Below are 22028 nucleotides of genomic sequence, written 5' to 3' on the forward strand. Positions count from 1 at the left end.
TATGTATGAATATATTTGTTGAAAACATGTTTTGTTCTGGGTACATGGTATTATCAGACATTGAATAAACGCTTAATGTTTGGTCTGCACAAACACTTAGAGGACAGGAATTTATCCAGTTCATATCTGAAAGCTGTGAGTCGACACCTTACCTTTCCTTGTCAGAATGATGAGGACACATGTGCCACAGTTCATCTCTCGTAACTATTCTTGCCTATTTCTTTGTATTTTCAGTTGGGCTTTTTAACTATTATAAGAGCTAGCTGGAATTGTAACTCGGTACTGGTAGTACACTTGCTGGGTTGTAGGTATTTCCAAATCATAAGTTGACTTTTATTTTTCTTGTCCAGTTCACCCTCTTATAACCATCTGCCATCGTCTATCTATTATACCTTTCTTCAATACTCATTTGGATTTGAGTATTTTTTTCTGTGTCATAACTGTTTTGGCATTAATTCATTACATAAAGACACATTACAAATCAGATTGTTAAGTGTTCACATGGTTTTTTTTTAATTAATTTTAAGCAGTGTTTCCCAAGGATTGTTTTCTTGTTTGTTTATTTCTTTTGCCAATTAACGTTTATTTCAGGATAGTATTTATTTCAGAAAATTATGGAAGTATTCTCAACACTATTCTACATCTAATTCTTGTATTTCAAACAATGTTTCCCTGGAATCAGTACACTGTGGCAAATAAGCCAAACACAGTATGCTAATTAAATCACATTTTGTAATTAGTATATGTGATATACTTTTTTTCCTTTGTAATGATTTTTTTAACTTAAAATATAATTACATCATTATCTACCTTCACTTTTCTCCCTTCAACCCTTCTTAGTATCCCTGGCGCTGGTCCTTTTTCTCAAGTTTGTAGCCTCTTTTTCTTTAATTGCTTGTGTGTGTGTCTGTGTGTGTGTGTGTGTGTGTGTGTGTGTGTGTGTGTGTCTGTGTCTGTGTCTGTGTCTGTGTCTGTGTCTGTGCCTATGTATTCCTAAATATATAATACAGGTGGCTTTTTCCATATCTTACTTATACACCTATAATTTCAGGGCTAACCACTTAGTATTAGTACAGTCAGGAGCTCTGCTCCCAGGGGAGGGCTGTTTCTCTAAGCGCTCTCAGAGTTCTTTAATTGTCTGTAGTTACTTGTCTTTGGTTGGGGCCCTCTGAGGTTTCGCGCTTTCATACAAGCATGGGTATTGGTATCATCCTCATTCACGTCTTGTTTAGGTAACCAAGTTGGTGACAATCCACAGGTGTAACTCCTGGTGTTTCTGGGAGACACACTCAGACAATAGACTCCCTGTTCCTCTGGGTGTTACAGTCTTTCTGCCCCATCTTCCAGGTTGATCCTTACCTGTAGGAACAGAGTTATGTTATAGATATATCAGATGAGGCTGAGTATCATGTAGTCACTTTTTCTCTGCATTTTGGTTGGCTGTAGTTCTGTCTCAATCTGTTATAAGAGGGCATTTATTTGATTAAGCTGAGAATGGCATTTATCTGTGTGTTTAAGAATAAATATTTAGAATACAACTAAGAATTATGCTGGTTTAGTAAAGTGGTTCAAGTAGGTTCTTCTCCAAAGGCCATAACTAACCTTGAGTAGTTGGCTAGCCCTCCAGTACCAAAAATGTTTTCCTCTTGTTGAGCAAGAGTTGTTCATTATGACCAAGGTGTTCATGCCACTGCTGCCCCTTTAGAATTAAAGGGCCATGCTAGTCCTTCTCGGGCATCATAGTTGGGGAGGATTGTTCCTTGCTCTCCGTGTTTGGAAGCTTGATTGGCGGCTCTTGGTACCATGAAAGCCAGTCTTCAGAGAAAATGCTTTGAAGTTAAAGCCAGCTCAAACCTTCTGGGTCCTATGTCCAAAGTGCATGGTGTCTTCAGCAGTAGGGACTTAACTTTCCCAAGGGGTTTTTTAGATGTGTTTTGCCACACAGTATAGTACTTTCTTGTACAAGAATTAAGAGGCTGGAAAAGTACCAAATATATTCTCTCATATGCAGACTCTAAATTTTTTTTAAAAAAGAATAAAACATGAAAGTAAATGTGAAACTATTTGCACAGAGGAAGGGGACTGGATGGGGTAGGAAAAGAGGGTAATTGGTAAGCATAATCCAAAGGCACAATGTACAAGTAGCAAAATGTCATAATAAAGCTTTACTTTGTATACTAAATATACACGATTTTTAAAAGTTAACTAAATAAATGATAAGTATTTAAAGATTTTTCTTCAATTCTTGAGTACATTGCAGCTTTTCAAACTTTTTGTATTTTAGTTTGTAAAATTTTCTAAAAAAATAAACATGGGAATCTTACTAGCTTCATAATAAAATTCAAGTTTTTAAAAACAAGTTTTCTATAGCCAAAGAGTATAAACAGTGAAGAAGAAAAGAACATAATAGAGAATTCAGGAATCACAACAAAATAGTCCAGCCACATGCTGGGCAGTTTCGTTCCAAACAGTGGTATTAAAAAACATCATTCATAACAACTTAATTGAGACCATACTATATTTGAAGGGATTCTACTCAAATGACATATTCTTAATGAGATTAAATAAACCAAAATAATTGCCTTACAACTGACTTTCCAAAAGTATAACATTAATAATTTTCCCATTAAGAATAATTAAGTAATCAAACATGTCTCTTTTCATAGAGTTTTGTGTGAAAGCATACACATTATTATAGTATGTGACTTAAGCCAACTTACTTCAACCCTATGGTGCTGTCAAATTCAACTTTCAATTCCAAATATCATTTAATACATCAAATGATATTTACATTCAATAGTTGTTGATATTACATACTGTGAGACAATTAAGCACCAGAAGAGTTCGATTTGATTTTAAACATTGTGTGTGTGTGTGTGTGTGTGTGTGTGTGTGTGTGTGTGTGTGTGTGTTGTATATGTTGTAATGCAAATGTGGAAGTCAGACGGCAAATTGGGTGAATTGGTCGTCTCCTTTCACCATGTGGTTCCCAGGATGGAGCCTGGCAGAAAGTACCTTTACCTGCTCAACCATCCTGCCAGCCGAAGAGAACAAAACTCTTGAGACCTGAGGAATGTGATTTGTATAGAGCTTTGTTGGTTTGGTGATGAATGCTAGAATCCTAAAGGAAACACTAACTAAAAAAGTAATTGATTAGTGTGAAGATATGTAGGCCATATGTAGTTGGTTATAAGACAATTTGGTCATAGAAAGGCCTGATGAATTAACTATTAGCATGGTAATAAAATGGTAAACTAAAATATGTTTAGATTGGTTAATAAATAATAATTTTCTGGCATGTCCCCAAGTACATTTTTGAAATATCAGACTGCTTCATTTATTTTAACAAATATTTCATTAAAAATCTATTTTGAGAAAAGTTCTGTTTAATATTCTCTATGTCTGAAAATGTCTTGGATTATACTTCTAACACTTCACCACATGAACAAACCAGATTAACCATGATTAGACTTGAGGATTAAAGGTATAGTAATGCCTTTTGGGGGCAGCCATTACTTATAAAAAATGTAGGGTTTTATAGAGGTAAACATTATTTAACTGAGGGAATCAATGCCACTGATCTCAAGTCTGAAAGAGTTTGCAATGCACATAGATGATAATATGTAAGAATTTGAGACACAAGAATAACATATTCTGAGAATTACAATTAAATTATAAATAAATTATACATTGGAGCACACTGACAATTTTACCTGTGACTTAATCTCATTTTACATCATAAAGATAAATATTTTTGCATCAGAAGATTGTAGAATCTACACTAACTTCCTGGTTTTTATTATTTTTTTAATATTTTTATTAGATATTTTCCTCATTTATATTTTCAATGCTATCCCAAAAGTCCCCCATACCCTCCCCCCAACCCCCCTACCCACCCACTCCCACTTTTTGGCCCTGGCATTCCCCTGTACTGGGGCAGATAAAGTTTGCAAGTCCAATGGGCCTCTCTTTCCAGTGATGGCCGACTAGGCCATCTTTTGATACATATGCAGCTAGAGACATGAGCTCTGGGGTACTGGTTAGTTCATACTGTTGTTCCACCTATAGGGTTGCAGATCCCTTTAGCTTCTTGGGTACTTCCTCTAGCTCCTCCATTGGGAGCCCTGTGATCCATCCATTAGCTGACTGTGAGCATCCACTTCTGTGTTTGCTATGCCCCAGCATAGTCTCACAAGAGACAGCTCTATCTGGGTCCTTTCAGCAAAATCTTGCTAGTGTATGCAATGGTGTCAGCGTTTGGAAGCTGATTATGGGATGGATCCCTGGATATGGCAGTCTCTAGATGGTCCATCCTTTCGCCACAGCTCCAAACTTTGTCTCTGTAACTCCTTCCATGGGTGTTTTGTTCCCAATTCTAAGAAGGGGCAAAGTGTCCACACTTTGGTCTTTGTTTTTCTTGAGTTTCATGCGTTTAGTAAATTGTATCTTATATCTTGGATATCCTAAGTTTCTGGGCTAATATCCAGTTATCAGTGAGTACAAATTGTGTGAGTTCCTTTGTGATTGTGTTACCTCACTCAGGAGGATGCCCTCCAGGTCCATCCATTTGCCTAGGAATTTCATAAATTCATTCTTTTTAATACCTGAGTAGTACTCCATTGTGTAGATGTACCACATTTTCTCTATCCATTCCTCTGTTGAGGGGCATCTGGGTTCTTTCCAGTTTCTGGCTATCATAAATAAGGCTGCTATGAACATAGTGGAGGTTGTGTCCTTCTTACCGGTTGGGACATCTTCTGGATATATGCCCAGGAGAGGTGTTGTGGGATCCTCCGGTAGTACTATGTCCAATTTTCTGAGTAACCGCCAGACTGATTTCCAGAGTGGTTGTACAAGCTTGCAATCCCACCAACGATGAAGGAGTGTTCCTCTTTCTCCACATCCTCTCCAGCATCTGCTGTCACCTGAATTTTTGATCTTAGCCATTCTGACAGGTGTGAGGTGGAATCTCAGTGTTGTTTTGATTTGCATTTCCCTGATGATTAAGGATGTTGAACTTTTTTTCTGGTGCTTCTCTGCCATTCCATATTCCTCAGTTGAGAATTCTTTGTTTAGCTCTGTGCCCCATTTTTAATGGGGTTATTTGAATTTCTGGAGTCCAGCTTCTTGAGTTCTTAGTATATATTGGATATTAGTCCCCTATCAGATTTAGGATTGGTAAAAATTCTTTCCCAATCTGTTGGTGGCCTTTTTGTCTTATTGACAGTGTATTTTGCCTTACAAAAGCTTTGCAATTTTATGACGTCCCATTTGTCGATTCTCAATCTTACAGCAAGAGCCATTGCTGTTCTGTTCAGGAATTTTTCCCTGTGTCCATATCTTTGAGGCTTTCCCCACTTTCTCCTCCATAAGTTTTAGTGTCTCTGGTTTTATGTGGAGATCCTTGATCCACTTAGACTTGAGCTTTGTACAAGGAGATAAGAGTGGATCAATTTACATTCTTCTACATGATACCAGCACCATTTGTTGAAAATGCTGTCTTTTTTTCACTGGATGATTTTAGCTCCTTTGTCAAAGATCAAGTGACCATAGGTTTGTGGGTTCATTTCTGGGTCTTCAATTCTATTCTATTTATCTACCTGACTGTCACTGCATGCACCAGTACCACGAAGTTTTTATCACAATTGCTCTGTAGTACAACTTGAGGTCAGGCATGGTGATTCCACCAGAGGTTCTTTTATTGTTGAGAAGAGTTTTTGCTATCCTAGGATTTTTGTTATTCCAGATTAATTTGCAAATTGCTCTTCTAACCCAGTGAAGAATTGACTTGGAATTTTGATGGGGATTACATTAAATCTGTAGATTGCTTTTGGCAAGATAGCCATTTTTACTATATCAGTCCTGACAATCCATGAGCATGGGAGATCTTTCCATCTTCTGAGATCTTCTTTGATTTCTTTCTTCAGAGACTTAAAGTTCTTATCATACAGATCTTTCACTTCCTTAGAGTCACACCAAGGTATTTTATGTTGTGACTATTGTGAAGGGTGTTGCTTCCCTAATTTCTTTCTCAGCCTGTTTATCCTTTGTGTAAAGAAAGGCCACTGATTTGTTTGAGTTAATTTTATGTCCAGCTACTTCACTGAAGCTGTTTATCAGGTTTAGGAGTTCTCTGGTGGAATTTTTAGGGTCACTTATATATACTATCATATCATCTGCAAATATTGATATTTTGACTTCTTCCTTTCCGGTTTGTATCCCCTTGATCTCCTTTTGTTGTCAAATTGCTCTGGCTAGGACTTCAAGTACTATGTTGAAGAGGTAGGGAGAAAGTGGGCATCCTTGTCTACTCCCTGATTTTAGTGGGATTGCTTCAGGTTTCTCTCCATTTAGTTTGATGTTGGCTACTGGTTTGCTGTAGATTGCTTTTACTATGTTTAGGTATGGGCCTTGAATTCCTGAACTTTTCAAGACTTTTATCATGAAGGGGTGTTGGATTTTGTCAAATGCTTTCTCTGCATCTAATGAGATGATCATGTGGTTTTTGTGTTTGAGTTTGTTTACACAATGGATTACATTGATGGATTTCTGGGTATTAAACCATCCCTGCATCCCTGGTATGACGCCAACTTGATCATGATGTGTGATCGTTTTGATGTATTCTTGGATTCGGTTTGCCAGAATTAAATTGAGTATTTTTGCATGGATATTCATAAGGGATATTGGTCTGAAGTTCTTTCTTTGCTGGGTCTTTATGTGGTTTAGGTATCAGAGTTATTGTGGCTTCATAGAATGAATTGGGTAGAGTACCTTCTGTTTCTATTTTGTGGAATAGTTTGTGAAGAACTGGAATTAGATCTTCTTTGAAGGTCTGATAGAACTCTGCACTAAACCCATCTGGTCCTGGGCTTTTTTTGTTGACAAACATTAATGACTGCTTTTATTTCTTTAGGGGATATGGAACTGTTTAGATTGTTAATCTTTCCTGGTTTAACTTTATTACCTGGTATCTGTCTAGGAAGTTGTCCATTTCGTCCAGGTTTTCCAGTTTTGTTGAGTATAGCCTTTTGTAGAAGGATCTGATGATGTTTTTAATTTCCTCATGTTTTGTTCTTATGTCTCCCTTTTCATTTCTGATTTTGTTAATTAGGATGCTGTCTCTGTGCCCTCTAGTTAGTCTGGCTAAAGGTTTATCTAGGTTGTTGATTTTCTCAAAGAACCATCTCCTGGTTTGTTTGATTCTTTGAATAGTTCTTTTTGTTTACACTTGTTTGATTTTGGCCCTGAGTTTGATTATTTCCTGCTCTCTACTCCTCTTGGGTGAATTTGCTTCTCTTAGTTCTCGAGCTTTTAGGTGTGTTGTCAAGCTGCTAGTGTGTGCTCTCTCTAGTTTCTTTTTGGGGGCACTCAGAGCTATGAGTTTTCCTCTTAGGACTGCTTTCATTATGCCCCATAAGTGTAGGTGTATTGTGGCTTCATTTTCATTAAACTCTAAAAAGTCTTTAATCTCTTTATTTATTTCTTCCTTGACAAAGTTATCATTGCGTAGAGTTGTTGTTCAGCTTCAACGTGAATTTCTATTATTTATGTTGTTACTGAAGATCAACCTTAGTCCGTGGTGATCTGATAGGATGCATTGGATAATTTCAATACTTTTGTATCTCTGGAGTCCTGTTGTGTGACCAATTATATGGTCAATTCTGTAGAAGGTACCATGAGGTTCTGAGAAGAAGAATATCCTTTTGTTTCAGGATAAAACTGAAACATTCTGTAGATATCTGTTAAATCCATTTGTTTCATAACTTCTGTTAGTTTCAATGTGTCTCTGTTTAGTTTCTGTTTCCAGGATCTGTCCATTGATGAGAGTGGGGTGTTGAAGTCTCCCATTATTATTGTGTGAGGTGTAATGTGTTCTTTGAGCTTTACTACAGTTTCTTTAATGAATGTTGATGCCCTTGCATTTGGAGCATAGATATTCAGAACTGAGAGTTCATCTGAGAAGATTTTACCTTTCATGAGTATGAAGTGCCCCCTCCTCCTTTTTGATAACTTTGGGTTGGAAGTCGATTTCATTCGATATTAGAATGACTACTTCACCTTGTTTCTTCAGACTGTTTGCTTGGAAAATTGTTTTCTAGCCTTTTACTCTGAGGTAGTGTCTGTCCTTTTCCCTGAGGTGGGTTTCCTGTAAGCAGCAAAATGTTGGGTCCTGTTTGTATAGCCAGTCTGTTAGTCTATGTCTTTTTATTGGGGAATTGAGTCCACTGATATTCAGAGATATTAAGGAAAAGTAATTGTTGCTTCCTATTATTTTTGTTGTTAGAGTTGGGATTCTGTTCTTATGGCTATCTTCTTTTAGGTTTGTTGAAGGATTACTTTCTTGCTTTTTCTAGGGCAAGAAATTTTCCTCCTTGTGTTGGAGTTTTCCCTTTATTATCCTTTGAAGGGCTGGATTCGTCGAAAGATATTGTGTGAATTTAGTTTTGTCATGGAATACTTTGGTTTCTCCATCTATGGTAATTGAGAGTTTTTCTGGGTATAGAAGCCTGGGCTGGCATTTGTGTTCTCTTAGGGTCTGTATAACATCTGTCCAGGATCTTCTGGCTTTCATAGTCTCTGGTGAAAAGTCTGGTGTAATTCTAATAGGCCTGCCTTTATATATTACTTAACTTTTTTCCCTTACTGCTTTTAATATTCTATCTTTATTTTGTGCATTTGTTGTTCTGATTATTGTGTGTAGGGAGGAATTTCTTTTCTGGTCCAGTCTATTTGGAGTTCTGTAGGCTTCTTGTATGTTCAAGGGCATCTCTTTCTTTAGGTTAGGGAAGTTTTCTTCTATAATTTTGTTGAAGATATTTGCTGATCCTTTAAGTTGGAAATCTTCCTTCTCATCTATACCTATTATCCTTAGGTTTGGTCTTCTCATTGTGTCCTGGATTTCCTGGATGTTTTGAGTTAGGATCTTTTTGCATTTTGCATTTTCTTTGATTGTTGTGTCCATGTTTTCTATGGAATCTTCTGCACCTGAGATTCTTCCTTCCATTTCTTGAATTCTGTTGCTGATGCTCACATGTAAGGTTCCTGATTTCTTTCCTAGGATTTCTATCTCCAGAGTTGTCTCCCTTTGGGTTTTCTGTATTGTTTCTACTTCCATTTTTAGATCTTGGATGGTTTTGTTCAATTCCATCACCTGTTTGGTTGTGTTTTCCTGTAATTTTTTAAGGGATTTTTGTGTTTCCTCTTTAAGGAGTTCTACCTGTTTAGCATTGTTTTCCTATAATTCTTTAAGGAATTTTTGTGCTTCCTCTTTTTTTTTTTTTTTTTTTTTCCCCCTCAGGGTAGCCCTGGCCATTCTGGAACTCACTTTGTAGACCAGGCTGTCCTCCAACTCACAAATTTGCTTGCCTCTGCCTCCCAAGGGCTGAGATTAAAGGTATGTACCACCACGCCCAGCTTTCTACTTCCTCTTTAAGGTCTTCTATCTGTTTCACAGTGTTCTCCTGTATTTCTTTAAGTCAGTTATTAATGCCCTTCTTAAAATCTTCTACCAGCATCATGAGATATGATTTTAAATCCCATTCTTGCTTTTCTGGTGTGTTAGGGTATCCAGGACTTGCTGTGGTGGGCGTACTGGATTCCGATGATGCCAAGTGGTCTTGGTTCCTATTAGTAAGATTCTTGTGTTTGCCTTTTGCCATCTGGTAATCTCTGGTGTTAGATGTTCTAGCTGTCTCTGGATGGAGCTTGTTCCTCCTATGATTCTGTTAGCCTCTGTCCGCACTCCTCTGTCAGCAACTCTCTCCTGAGTCCTAGTGGTCAGAGTACTCTCTACAGGCAAGTTTTCCTCTGGCAGGGAAGGTGCATAGTGGTCTGGGTCTCAGCTCTGCCTCCTGGCTGAGGATGAAGGCTGGAAGGGCCCTTATCCAAGAAGCTCTGTTGCTTCTGTGGCCCATGCACTCTCCTGTGTGGACTGGTCTCTGAGAGACCTGGGATACAAGATGGTAATCTCACCTTGTCACTTATTTCTTATGACTGATAATTTGGCCACCAGGGAAAAAAGGAAACTGTATGACTTATTTAATAAACTTGAGCTGGGCAGTGGTGGCTCAGGGCTTTAATCCCAGCACTTGGAGGCAGAGGCAAGTGGATTTCTGAGTTTGAGTCCAGACTGATCTACAGAGTGAGTTCAGGACAGGCGGAACTACACCGAAAAACCCTGTCTTAGAAAACCAAACAAAACAAAACAAACAAACAAACAAACAAAATGCTTGAACCTGTTTAATAAATGTTAATTTTTGACAACATGTTTATTTTCATTTCTAACCTGAGCCGTGAATGCTTTGAATCTGAGAGTAAAATTCCTCTTTGCTCTTGTCAAGACCAATAGCATGATGCAGCTGTGCTTTGGCAGTGTCAGCCCTGACTTAGGTGACTGCAGATAAAGAAGGCACAAATGCCACTTCCTTGTTCCAAAGCCAGATGAGTGAATTATACTTACGTTTTTTTCTCGCTTTCCACCTCCTCTCCTGATGACGTTTATGCTTTGTTCATATCGTGGTGTTAATGATGGCATAATTCGAAGTGAACTCAAGTTTCCAGAGACCTCCTTCATGTCCTCATACCTCAAGTTGTGCTGTAAACTACCAACTTAAACATCTTTCGATGTCATGCCATTATTTATTTTCTTATTCTGTATTATTACTCATGTCAGCGCCCAAAATGAGTCTTTAAAGAGGTCAATCAGCCAAACCAGAACATGGATGTTGACGGTCAATCAGCCTCTGCTTTCTAGTACATTTAAGTATTTTCTATGTGGAATGAGAAAGATAACATCAGTGTATAGTTATTTTACATCCTTTAACTTTTGAAGTGTTAAGCATTAACTAATTTAAGGGTTGTAGAGCACTCAGATCAGCAGAAGTCACATTGTATTAAGTAGAGAGAAACAATTGGATAAACATTCATAATAATGAAAATTTTAAAGTTCTCCTGTGAAGGTAAATGTAGTACTTGAATTAGTAACATACTTCCTCTAAAGGGTTGATTGGTTCCCCAAAACTTCAAGATTGGTGGTTTTCTTGAGAAAGCCTTTTATCTTGGGCAGCCTTTTGTTTGTCTTGCAAAGGGACCATGCAATTAGCATGAAATTAGAGGTGTCGGTGTACATTTGATGAACAAGCACACCTTTTTCTTTGGCTGATATGCATGTAAGGCATCCTGTATCCCAGAGGTGCACTCGTCAGCAGTCACTCTAGAAGGTACTCTTCATTGTGTAGATGTACCACATTCTCTGTATCCATTCCTCTGTTGAGGGGCATCTGGGTTCTTTCCAGCTTCTGGCTATTATAAATAAGGCTTCTAAAGGAATGAATTTATGAAATTCCTAGGCAAATGGATGGACCTGGAGGGCATCCTCCTGAGTGAGGTAACACAATCACAAAGAAACTCACACAATTTGTACTCACTGATAAGTGGATATTAGCCCAGAAACTTAGGATACCCAAGATATAAGATACAATTTACTAAACGCATGAAACTCAAGAAAAACAAAGACCAAAGTGTGGACACTTTGCCCCTTCTTAGAATTGGGAACAAAACACCCATGGAAAGAGTTACAGAGATAAAGTTTGGAGCTGTGACGAAAGGATGGACCATCTAGAGACTGCCATATCCAGGGATCCATCCCATAATCAGCTTCCAAACGCTGACACCATTGCATACACTAGCAAGATTTTGCTGGAAGGACCCTGATATAGCTGTCTCTTGTGAGACAATGCCTGGGCCTAGCAAACACAGAAGTGGATGCTCACAGTCAGCTATTGGATGGATCACAGGGCCCCCAATAGAGGAGCTAGAGAAAGTACCCAAGGAGCTACAAGGGTCTGCAACCCTATAGGTGGATCAACATAATGAACTAACCAGTACCCCGGAGCTCTTGACTCTAGCTGCATATGTATCAAAAGATGGCCTAGTCGGCCATCAGTGGAAAGAGAGGCCTATTGGACTTGCAAACTTTATCTGCCCCAGTACAGGGGAATGCCAGGGCCAAAAAGTGGGAGTGGGTGGGTAGGGGAGTGGGGGGGGTATGGGGGACTTTTGGGATAGCATTGGAAATGTAAATGAGCTAAATACCTAATTAAAAAAAAAGAAGGTACTCTTCATTCTTCTGGGTACTGAAGAAAGGATTCTGGAAGTCACAGAAGAAAGCTTAGTGTTCAGAGAAAGCAACCACCCTGGACTGGAATAGTTAGGCTCCTCCCCTTTCCTAGGTTCCTGAGTTACTCAGAACCCTCCTTTTTATGGCCATCAATAGAGGATGTATTAATAAGACCCCTGTGAGCATGAAAAGTATTTTCTTTAAGTTATTGTCATTAATCATAAATGCATGCTTCCTTTTTGAAAGAATTGTTTTGAATGGTATGTGTAGAAAATGTTTATGCCTATATATTTTAATTAGATGGTTTGTCTTTTAGAAATACAGCTGACAACTTTGATAGTGTAGTACTTACCTGCCAGTGAACACCACTTAATATTTCCTTAAGGCATTGTTATTCCGTTTTTTTTTTTTTTTTAAACCAAGAGTGACTCTTTGGTGTTTTAACAGGGAGCAGTATTTAAAGATGAGGTCCCACTGCTGTGTGGAAAGTTTTCATAGCTTACTAGCTAATTAAGTCTAATTTTTTATATTGTATGTTGTAATTCTCTCATGTGTGGCTAATAGCATTCCCTAAAGGAAGACAAAATGCTACTAAAATAGTCATCCAGCTGCTACCTTTTTCACTAGAATGTACTACCTAATAGATTATGATTGATACTTCAGTAACAAAAGATAATACAGGCCCATTTAAATTTGTATTTCAGCAGGCACACTTTTTTTTTTTAACAGTGTCTCACTGTGTAGACCTGGCTTATCTGGAAATTGTGTGTAGACTAGGTGGTCCTTAAAGTCACAGTGATCTTCCTGCCTCTTCCTCCAAGCTGGCAACAGGTGCTTTTTATTATGCATTTGCCCCGTGTGTTATTTGAACACAGTCAGTAAGTTACCTTTATTTGATCTGGCAACTCTTAACTCAGAAGAGCCCTGAGTTCTGTGTGGCCCACCCATACTCTGCTGTTTGCTCATTCTATTCCACCAAGCACACAGAGATACCGTGATAACACAGACATTCTTAGAGGCTGGGTGTGCTTGAAGGATGTGCTCTGACTTGCACACATAGTTGGAGAGATAAGAAGGGTCAGCTTATAGTTTTGCTCTTGATTTCTCTTTATTGTATAACAGAAATGCTTACACGTGAGTACTGACAGTGTCACAGGGCGCCTACAGCACAACTGTTTTCCTCTCTAAGAATATGATCACATTTCAAAACTGTAAGAGTGAAGCCTTAAACACATGCATTTCCTGTGAATGGTGAAGCTTGTGGATAAAATGTGGCTCATTCAAAAAGGAAACCGAGGCGAAGGTTGCGTCCTGAGCCGTCTGTGCAGTCTGTCTGGTGGGATGCACATCCGTCCTTATGTGTTACCAACCCGCTTTTCCTCCTCGGAGCGCCAGTGCAGGGGTCACTTCTGTGAGGCGTTCCCTGACTACCTTCTTCACCCTTGCTGTGAATCCTGCTGTCCTGCTTCGGCTTCAGGGTACAGTTGTACTCACACACACATCACAGCATGTTGTTAGAGCTTGCTTGTCTGTTTCTTAGAGACCCTTGGAAAAGTTTTGAAGGGAGGACATGATTGAAATCATTTTTGAGTTTCTAGTATCTACTCCAGTCTCACAAACAATAAGCTTTGAGAAATGTTTTAATCTTAATGGAACAACTGTCTCCTTGGTGACATTCATGCAAATCTGCTCTTTCTAAACTGGCCTTGTTTCTACCACAGCTTGTTGTGCCAGTCGAGAGTATGAAAACACTTTAAGGTTTCAACTAGATAGTTACTACACATTAGTTCTTGAATTTTTAGTATTTGGGTTTGAGAAAATAAAGTGTGCCCTTATGGGAGGGTGTCTTAATGAAATGAGGTAACCTTGCCTTTGGTACTCCACACACTCCCCAGCCCCCATATAGACCTGAACAGTCTCTTCACTCCTGTCCTTGCCCCATCCCTCCCTTCCCTCACCTCATTACTCTATCTCTCCTCTCCCCTTTCTCCTTTCCTTTGTTCTCTCTTGGGTACCCCACCCCCACTAAGGCTGTCATCAGTGTGTCTCTTTATAGTAATAAAGTGGAAATATAATCTTCCTACACAAGAAAATTACAGGCTTTGAGTTCCATTCCCCTAGAGCCTACCCAGTTACCAAAGGCACCTGATTCACAGTGCTACAGTCATTTATATTGATAGCTTGAAGTGTAACTCTTGTCAATCTACATTCACATTTTAACGGAAGCTTTCAATCCCCAGTCTTCAAAAAATTAATAATATTAACATGATATACAACTTTATAGAAGGTATAGGAAAAGTGTTTTTGAGAAATCTAGGCTATTTTAAACACCTTTCAAGGAGTGTGTCAGTAGCTCAGATATTCACATACATAAATGAATAGGAAATCCATTTATCTGCACAAGTAATGGACATCTCTGAACTGGTGACTGAAACCAGGGGGTTGTGTTTCTTAATCTAAAAATGTCCCAAGTTGTGCAGTCGACAAGTAGTATAATGGCTCCTTGATGCCATTAATGTCTTAGACCTCTCCGTCCCCCTCCATCACCACCTTTAAAGTGTCACACCCATGTGCTCTTGATTAGAAGGCGTATTTCCATCATAGGAGGAGGAGGTGTGGGCAGAGCCTTTGAGAGAGTAGGCCATTTAAGTGAGGTTTTCAAAGTCTGATGCAGCAGCTTTCATCTGCATCTCAGATCCTGCCAGGTTCAGTCAGAGAGTCTTCTCTGCAATTAAGGGAACAGTCCACAAATGGTGACCAGTAGCCATAAAACAATTTAAATTAGGTCAAATAATTTGTTTCCCTTTTAAAAATAGTTCTAAATTTTAGTTTAATCCATATTTCTGTAGAATGTTCCTAAGATGCAGTTATTTTAATGGGTTTAAAACTATTCAGGAGATAATCTAGCATGCCCACTGGCTGGTCACTGCCAAAGGGGCCAAATGAATCATTGTGTCAGAGTCTTTACCAGTCGACTGGTTCAGCCATACAGATGTGAAATGCAAACAATGGAACTGTCAAGTGATTGCGTGCTGATCAAACAGTGAAACCTGGCCTTGCTCACTGTAGGCCAGACTGTGTAGGAGACCTGCTTAACAGAGGCGACTAGGGTGGCTTCAGGAGCTAAAGAAGACCTGTAGAATTTAGGACACTAACACGCTTGGCAAGAGAATTAGAATAAGAGGACAATACACATTGCATTTATTATCTGTTGGTTTAGGATATTTATACTAATTTCTTTATGTTAAGTCCTTTTTGTGTTTAAAAGTGTTTCTTAATATTTTAGTGGATTCCTTTTTTAGAAAAAAAAAATTCTTGTAATATATTCTGATCATGGTTTCCCCTCCCCAGACTCCTCCTGGATCTCCCCTCCCCCAACTTCCCCACCCACTCACTTCTAGTTCCCCTTCTTTCTCTCCCTCTTTAAAAAACAAACTGGCAGACCAAACAAACAAACCAAAATGTAAAATAAATTAAATAAAAAAACCTTAAGAAACACATACACACAAACAAAACCCATAAAAACACACAAAATCAAATGGGTTTATGTGTGTGCATGTGCTCACACCTGTGTGTGTGTGTGTGTGTGTGTGTGTGTGTGTGTGTGTATACTGTTTTTATTTTTGACGCAGAGTCTGACTCTGTAGTCCAGGCTGGCAACAAACTTACAGTCTTTATATATTAGCTGAATGCTAAAAGAATTAGCAAGTGCCACTTCATTCACTTGAGCTGGGTTCATACTGCAGAGAACATCATGTGCTGTTGTCACACATGTAAAACTAACTGACTGCAAACTAAATGGTAGCTTTATCACTATACCGAAGAGTGGCTTTCGTGCTGGTATTTTCTTTCTTTCTTTCTTTCTTTCTTTCTTTCTTTCTTTCTTTCTTTCTTTCTTTCTTTTTTAATTATTTTTTTACACTCCATATTCCATTCCCTGCCCACCCCCATCCACTCCCCATTTGCTCCACATCCCACACCTACTCCCCACCCCCACCCCTGTCTCCAGAAAGGATGCTCTCACCCCCCTACCCCACCTGACCTCTAAACTCCCTGGGGCCTCCAGTCTCTTGAGGGTTAGGTGCATCATCTCTGAATGAACACAGACCCCGCAGTCCTCTACTGTAGGTGTGTTGGGCCTCATATCAGCTGGTGTTTGCTGTCTGTTTGGTGGTCCAGTGTTTGAGAGATCTCAGGGGTCCAGATTAATTGAGACTTCTGGTTCTCCTACAGGATCACCCTTCTCCTCAGCTTCTTTCTGCCTTCCCTAATTCAACAACAGGGGTCAGCTGCTTGTTGGGTCTTTTGGTGGGCAGTCATGATAGGCCCCTCGTGCTGGTATTTTCATACATGTGTCTTGTGCTTTGATTGTGCTCACTCCCACTACCCTCTCTTGTTCCCACCTGCCCTTTCCTCTTCCTAAATTCTCCCCTGCTTTCCCATCACACATGGACCCCGTTTACTCAATGCTAGAGGAGGAGAGGCATCAGGTGCCCGTGGAGCTGGAGTTTGCACGTAGTTAGGAGACCCTGCCATGGCTGCTGTGGCCTGCATGTGCGGCCTGTGGGAGCAGCACACACTCCAGCGCTTCCTCAGGAGCGTTCTTCCCTGGGCACTTCTAGTCCTAGCATTATAAGGAGCTTTCCATCCTTAGAATAGCTAGCAGTTTTCATAACTGTGCAGAGATAATGATAAATTGCTTAACAGATAGGTCTTTCTAATGTTCATTTTAGATTGTTAGTGATAGAAAAAGAGCAAGCACTTCCACACTGGCCTTCTTATCCCAGGCCAGCCACAGAAACTAACTCTATGCAGGTTTGGGGAACAGATGGCTTTTTTTTTTTTTAACTATTTTAATTTTCTAAATGTATTTATTCAGCAAGTAAATTTTAACTATCTTCTCGCATCATGGTTTATAGGAGACAGAGAACAAGATTCTCAGTGATTACAAATCATGTGACTAGAAAAAAATGTAGCTCTTTGTTCTTTAAAAGTCAGTGAGCAGGGATAGGGCAAATGCAAGAGGACCACATAAGCAAGAGGAGCTGCATTCAGATCCCTAGTGTGCTGTAACAACTTAGATGGGGCAATGCCGGCCAGGAACCATAGTGCTGGGTGGAGACAAAGACAGGCAGATCCCTCCAGCATATGAGCTGGCCAGCATGGCCAGTGATCAGTAAAAGAGCCTGCCTCCAAAATAAGAGGGAGAGTGCTCGAGACAGACAGCTGGCACTCCCCACCCCACACCACACCCCCCGGCCCCCGCTCTGTGTGTGTGTGTGTGTGTGTGTGTGTGTGTGTGCGCGCACACGTGCACACACAATTTGTACACACATGAAACATATGTTTATACATACACTGCTCACATACAAAAGTATGTAAAAGAAATTAATAAATGAATAGAAAAGTTTTAAACATGATCTAGAATATAATCATAGTGCATTAGGTCTCAGATTATAGATCTGATGATGGAAAGGTACATGTGTCATGTCTACTAAGAGCAATCCTAATGAACACTAGAAAGGCATGCAATGCCCACTGCTAGCCAGCCAGCCTTCAGCAGCCCTGCTCACAGAGGTGGAGGTGCAGACAAGATGACTACTCCTTTCTACATTTGAGTTCTTCACTTGGCATGGCAGAGCATCTGCTATTTGCTCTCTTCTTACCCTCAGGTCAGGACCTCAGAACAGGCCCTTATCACCTCCTTTCTTTATCACTGTCTTCTGTGAGATAGGTCTTCCTCCTCCTGACCTTTGACCTGCTCAATTCTTCACACAGAGTTCAAGACTTCTCTACTTTAGAAAGGATGACGAAAGAAAAGGTGATATTACTTTCCCACACTTCAGAAATCCATGTCTTGTGTTCCTTAATAACATTTGTAAATATGCCTGCAGCACTCCCAGGCCCTCTAGGTCTGCATTAGACTCTTACAGAGTGTTAGAGTCAGTTTCCCTAACATAGCATGTGCCTGCACAGTTCAATGGTTTTTTTTTGTTTGTTTGTTTCTTTCTTTCTTTCGAGACAGGGTTTCTCTGTGTAGCCCTGGCTGTCCTGAAACTCACTTTGTAAACCAGGCTGGCCTCGAACTCAGAAATCCGCCTGTCTCTGCCTCCCAAGTGCTGGGATTAAAGGCGTGCACCACCACCACCAGGCTCACAGTTCGATGTCTTTGCTTGTTCTATACTGAGTATAGAATACCCTTTTCATGGCAGCCATCATGAAGGCCAGCCCAGGATGTGACTCTTTCCACAGAAGCCATCCCAGGTTTCCTCTGACATGTTAGTTTTGTGGTGTAAGCTCTCCCATGCTGCACTGCCTTTTACCTTCCAGGTGTTAAAAAGTGAATCATATGACATCACACCGCCCCTCCGTCCCCTCTCTCAAACCCTTTTATTTTCCCGTTGTGTTCGGTGAGTGTTCAGTGACTTTGAGCCAACTTTGTGCATTCTACTGGAACTTACCTTGAGAAGGTTCTCTGTGGACATACTTTCCTTGTATGGTCCTTTGAGCCAGGGCTTGCTGGAGTCTGCTGGACATTGCCCCAAACCTTTGTAGAGGGGAACATAATAGAGCTACTTCCGTGCATACTCATGAGTGGGCCAGAAGTGCCATGGAAGGTGGGACTTGCTCTGTGCCTCCTTGTATCTTCTAACAGTGCAGCTTCATGGGACAGAAGGACTGCACTGAATCAAAGCAGAGAATTTATACGATGTGTAATCATCAAACATTTCCTAATGTGGCTATGAGGATGTTTTTAATTATACAAGGAAAAATTCAGCACTATAAATATAACTTAGTAGTAAAGAGCCTGCCTAACACACATGATGTCTAGAATTAAATACTCCGTACCAAATAAGTAATAATAATAAAAAATCTTTAGAGTGTTTATTGGGTTGTGAAATGTGTATCTTAAACACTGAAGCACTGATGTGTATGTAGTATAATTATATTACATTGTTGTGTAGGTATTCTTGACAGTGTGAATTAGATACTACTGACCAGCAATTCCCTGTATATCTAAATAGCTACATTAAGGTAGCAATAGTTTGACTTTATAAAAATCTTTCAATAATGTTTTTAGGTCCAACTCAGCCTCATGCCATTCTTCCTGGATGCATGCAGAAGATTCCAAGGACCACTCTCTAACAGACACTCGTTTACATGCTTGTGAAGATGGTGTTGACAGTTTATCATCTAAGTTTCTGTACTTTTAAAAAATAGCTGAATTACTTGACTATAAAATCCAACTAAAGAACAATGAGTTGTTGCTTCTTAGCTCTAGTCTCTCTATGTACATTTGAATAAAAGAAATAGGGAGTGGAGAGAGGGCTCAGCAGTTCAAGTGTTTGCTTCTCTTTCAGGGGAGCCAACTTCAGTTTCTACCTTGGACTCTCTCTCTCTCTCTCTCTCTCTCTCTCACACACACACACACACACACACACACACACACACACACACACATACACACAGGCACACACATTTTTTTTCAGAAAAATTTTATGCATGAAAGAAGTCAACATGATCTCTTAAATTATGGCCTGTATTCAGTCCTTGGAAATTGTACAGTGACATTCTGTGTCATTTTTTTAAGCTTATTTCTGCTGCTTATGTGACCTCAGCCCTGCATCTGAGCATCTCTGAATACTTGAGCCTGTGTTGAGAGCAGGGCTTGAAGCTCCCATTGTGGATTTTAGACAATTACCTAACCTTGCTGTGCGTTCTCATTGACATCACCTTTTATACCTCACAGGAGTATTGTAAAACTAATGTTTGAGAAGTGTTTTCAGAATCACAGTGAAAGGTATTAATTTGTAAGCATGTCTTAGTATTATAATTATTAGTCTTAATGGGGATGGTTGTTTAATGTGAATTTCTACTAAGTATAGTGTCATATTTTCAAAGGACAATCTCTTTCTTTATGGCCAGATGTGGATACAATTAACCCTTTACCCTTTATTTTTGAAGATACAATTAGTCAATTATGTATGCAATTAGATGTGTATGCAGTTTTTGCCTGAATAACTAATTACAGCCTTGGTGAGAGTCCTTTTGAAAATGCTGGCCTTTTGAATCTTGACTGTCTCTGTAGTAAGCAATTTATGCTGTGCATCTTTTGGGGCCACGCTGGCTCCTGAATATTGAGGAATTGCTTTTGCGGTTACTGGAGAAAGATTTTCACATTCTTAAAGCCCTGGCTTTGTATTTTGCCATCAGCCTAAAAGGCCTTTAACATGGTTCCAGTTTCAAAGGTTTTATTGATTTTTTTTCTTTTAATTTTGACATTCAGCTGATTTTTCCACAGACTGCATTTTGTGACGCAGGTTTTTTTTTTTCTTTTCCCTGTAACTTTTCCCTGCTTGAAACCCCCATTTCCTTTCTGTCTCTTAATTCAAACGTGCCCTCTTCTATCTCTTTCTTCAGTAGGGAGTAAGTAAGGAACAGATTAGCCGTTACCCTTTCATCCCATACACAGCCTAGTGACACATTTTTACAGGGACCTTTAATGGCTGTACTGTAACTTGCGTTTCTGTGGAGCTCGGGAGGAAGCCTGTCTGATAAGGGATGGATAGGGCAGTGGTCTGTGAGTATAGCAGAAGATCATTAGCAATCACTTTATTGATTTTTGTATTTTTAAGACAAACTAATGTCTGATTTGACTTTAGGCCCACTCCATGAGAAAGAACCCAGCACTGCTTGGGTAACCAAGAGCTAGAAACTAGATGGCCAGAGACCTAAGGTAAAACCAACAATGCTGGTCTTAAAAATAATAATAATAATAATAATAATAATAATAATAATAATAATAATAATAATGAAGTGATTTCTAATGGTCTTCTGCTATCCTCATAGATCAGTGCCTTATCCAGTCACCATCAGAGAGGCTCTCTTTGGCAGCAGATGGGAACAGATGCAGACACCCACAGCCAGGTACCATTCAGATAAAGTCTAAATTGGATTTCTCTATCCAATCTCTCCCCTCAGAGCTCAGGGAATCCTACAGAAGAGGAGATGGAAAGAGGTTAATAGCCAGAGCGGGTGGAGGCCACCAGGAGAACAAGGCCCTCTGAATCAGAGCTTCCAGGGGCTCACAGAGACTGAAGCAGCAATCACAGGGCCTACAGGGGTCTACACCAGGTCTTCCCTGTATAAAATATAGCTATTAGCTTAGAATTTTTATAGGGCTGCCAGCTGTGAGAATGAGTGGGTCCCTGACTCTTATGCCTGCATTAGGACTCTTCCTTCTGTTGGGTTGCTGTATCCAACTTCAATAAGAAAGTTTTTGCTTCATCTAATTCTATTTTATTTTGTCATGTTTGGTTGTCATTTCTCAGAAGCCTGTTCTTCTTAATGAGAAGCAGAAAAGGAGTAGATCCAGAGGGACTGGGAGACGTAGAGGGATGGGAAACTATTATCAGGATATGTTGTGTAAGGAAAGAATCCAGTTTCAACAAAGATTTTTTTAAAAAGAGATAAAATGTGAAGAGACCAGGAAGATCTTATAAGCGTTGGTGTCCCAGTATCCTCAGGAACAGGGGACAGACAGATTATACTGATATTTGCTGCAGACTTTACTTTTTATTTTACTTAATCATGTATTTATTTGTTGTTTCTTTGTCAGTGTCTCCCCCTGTAGCCCTAGCTATCTTGGCTCTTACTCTGTAGTGGGCTTTGAACTCAGTGATCCTCCTGCCCTGGTCTCCGGTCATCAGGATTGAGGGTGTGAGCCACCACACCTGACTGAAGACACGTACTCTTCCTCGGTGTTCTCCACTGATAATCACTGGGCTTGTATAATACCCTGCTACCCCCGAGATGTAGTCAGAGGTGAGTAGAGGTGCAGGCTGTCAGACTTCCTAGGATCTAGAATAAACAGCTCATGATAAGAAAGGGATTTTCTCTGTAGACTGCA

At 39.7% G+C, this 22028-nt stretch overlaps 1 protein-coding gene across 2 annotated transcripts in view; it reads left to right on the forward strand.

The window, feature by feature from the left end:
- The window catches only part of Umad1 (UMAP1-MVP12 associated (UMA) domain containing 1), a 169480-nt gene that overhangs the window by 120821 nt on the left and 26631 nt on the right, over nucleotides 1-22028 (forward strand). Inside the window, exon 4 of one of the 2 annotated variants that reach the window (NM_001302353.1) lies at nucleotides 20969-21046. The exons of the other annotated variant lie outside the window; for it this stretch is intronic. Coding sequence (NP_001289282.1) covers nucleotides 20969-21046 — 78 coding nt within the window. The remainder of the gene's footprint in view (nucleotides 1-20968; nucleotides 21047-22028) is intronic. 2 annotated transcript variants of the gene reach the window in all.

The sequence above is a fragment of the Mus musculus genome, chromosome 6 (assembly GCF_000001635.26).
Source record: "Mus musculus strain C57BL/6J chromosome 6, GRCm38.p6 C57BL/6J".
NCBI lineage: Eukaryota > Metazoa > Chordata > Mammalia > Rodentia > Muridae > Mus > Mus musculus.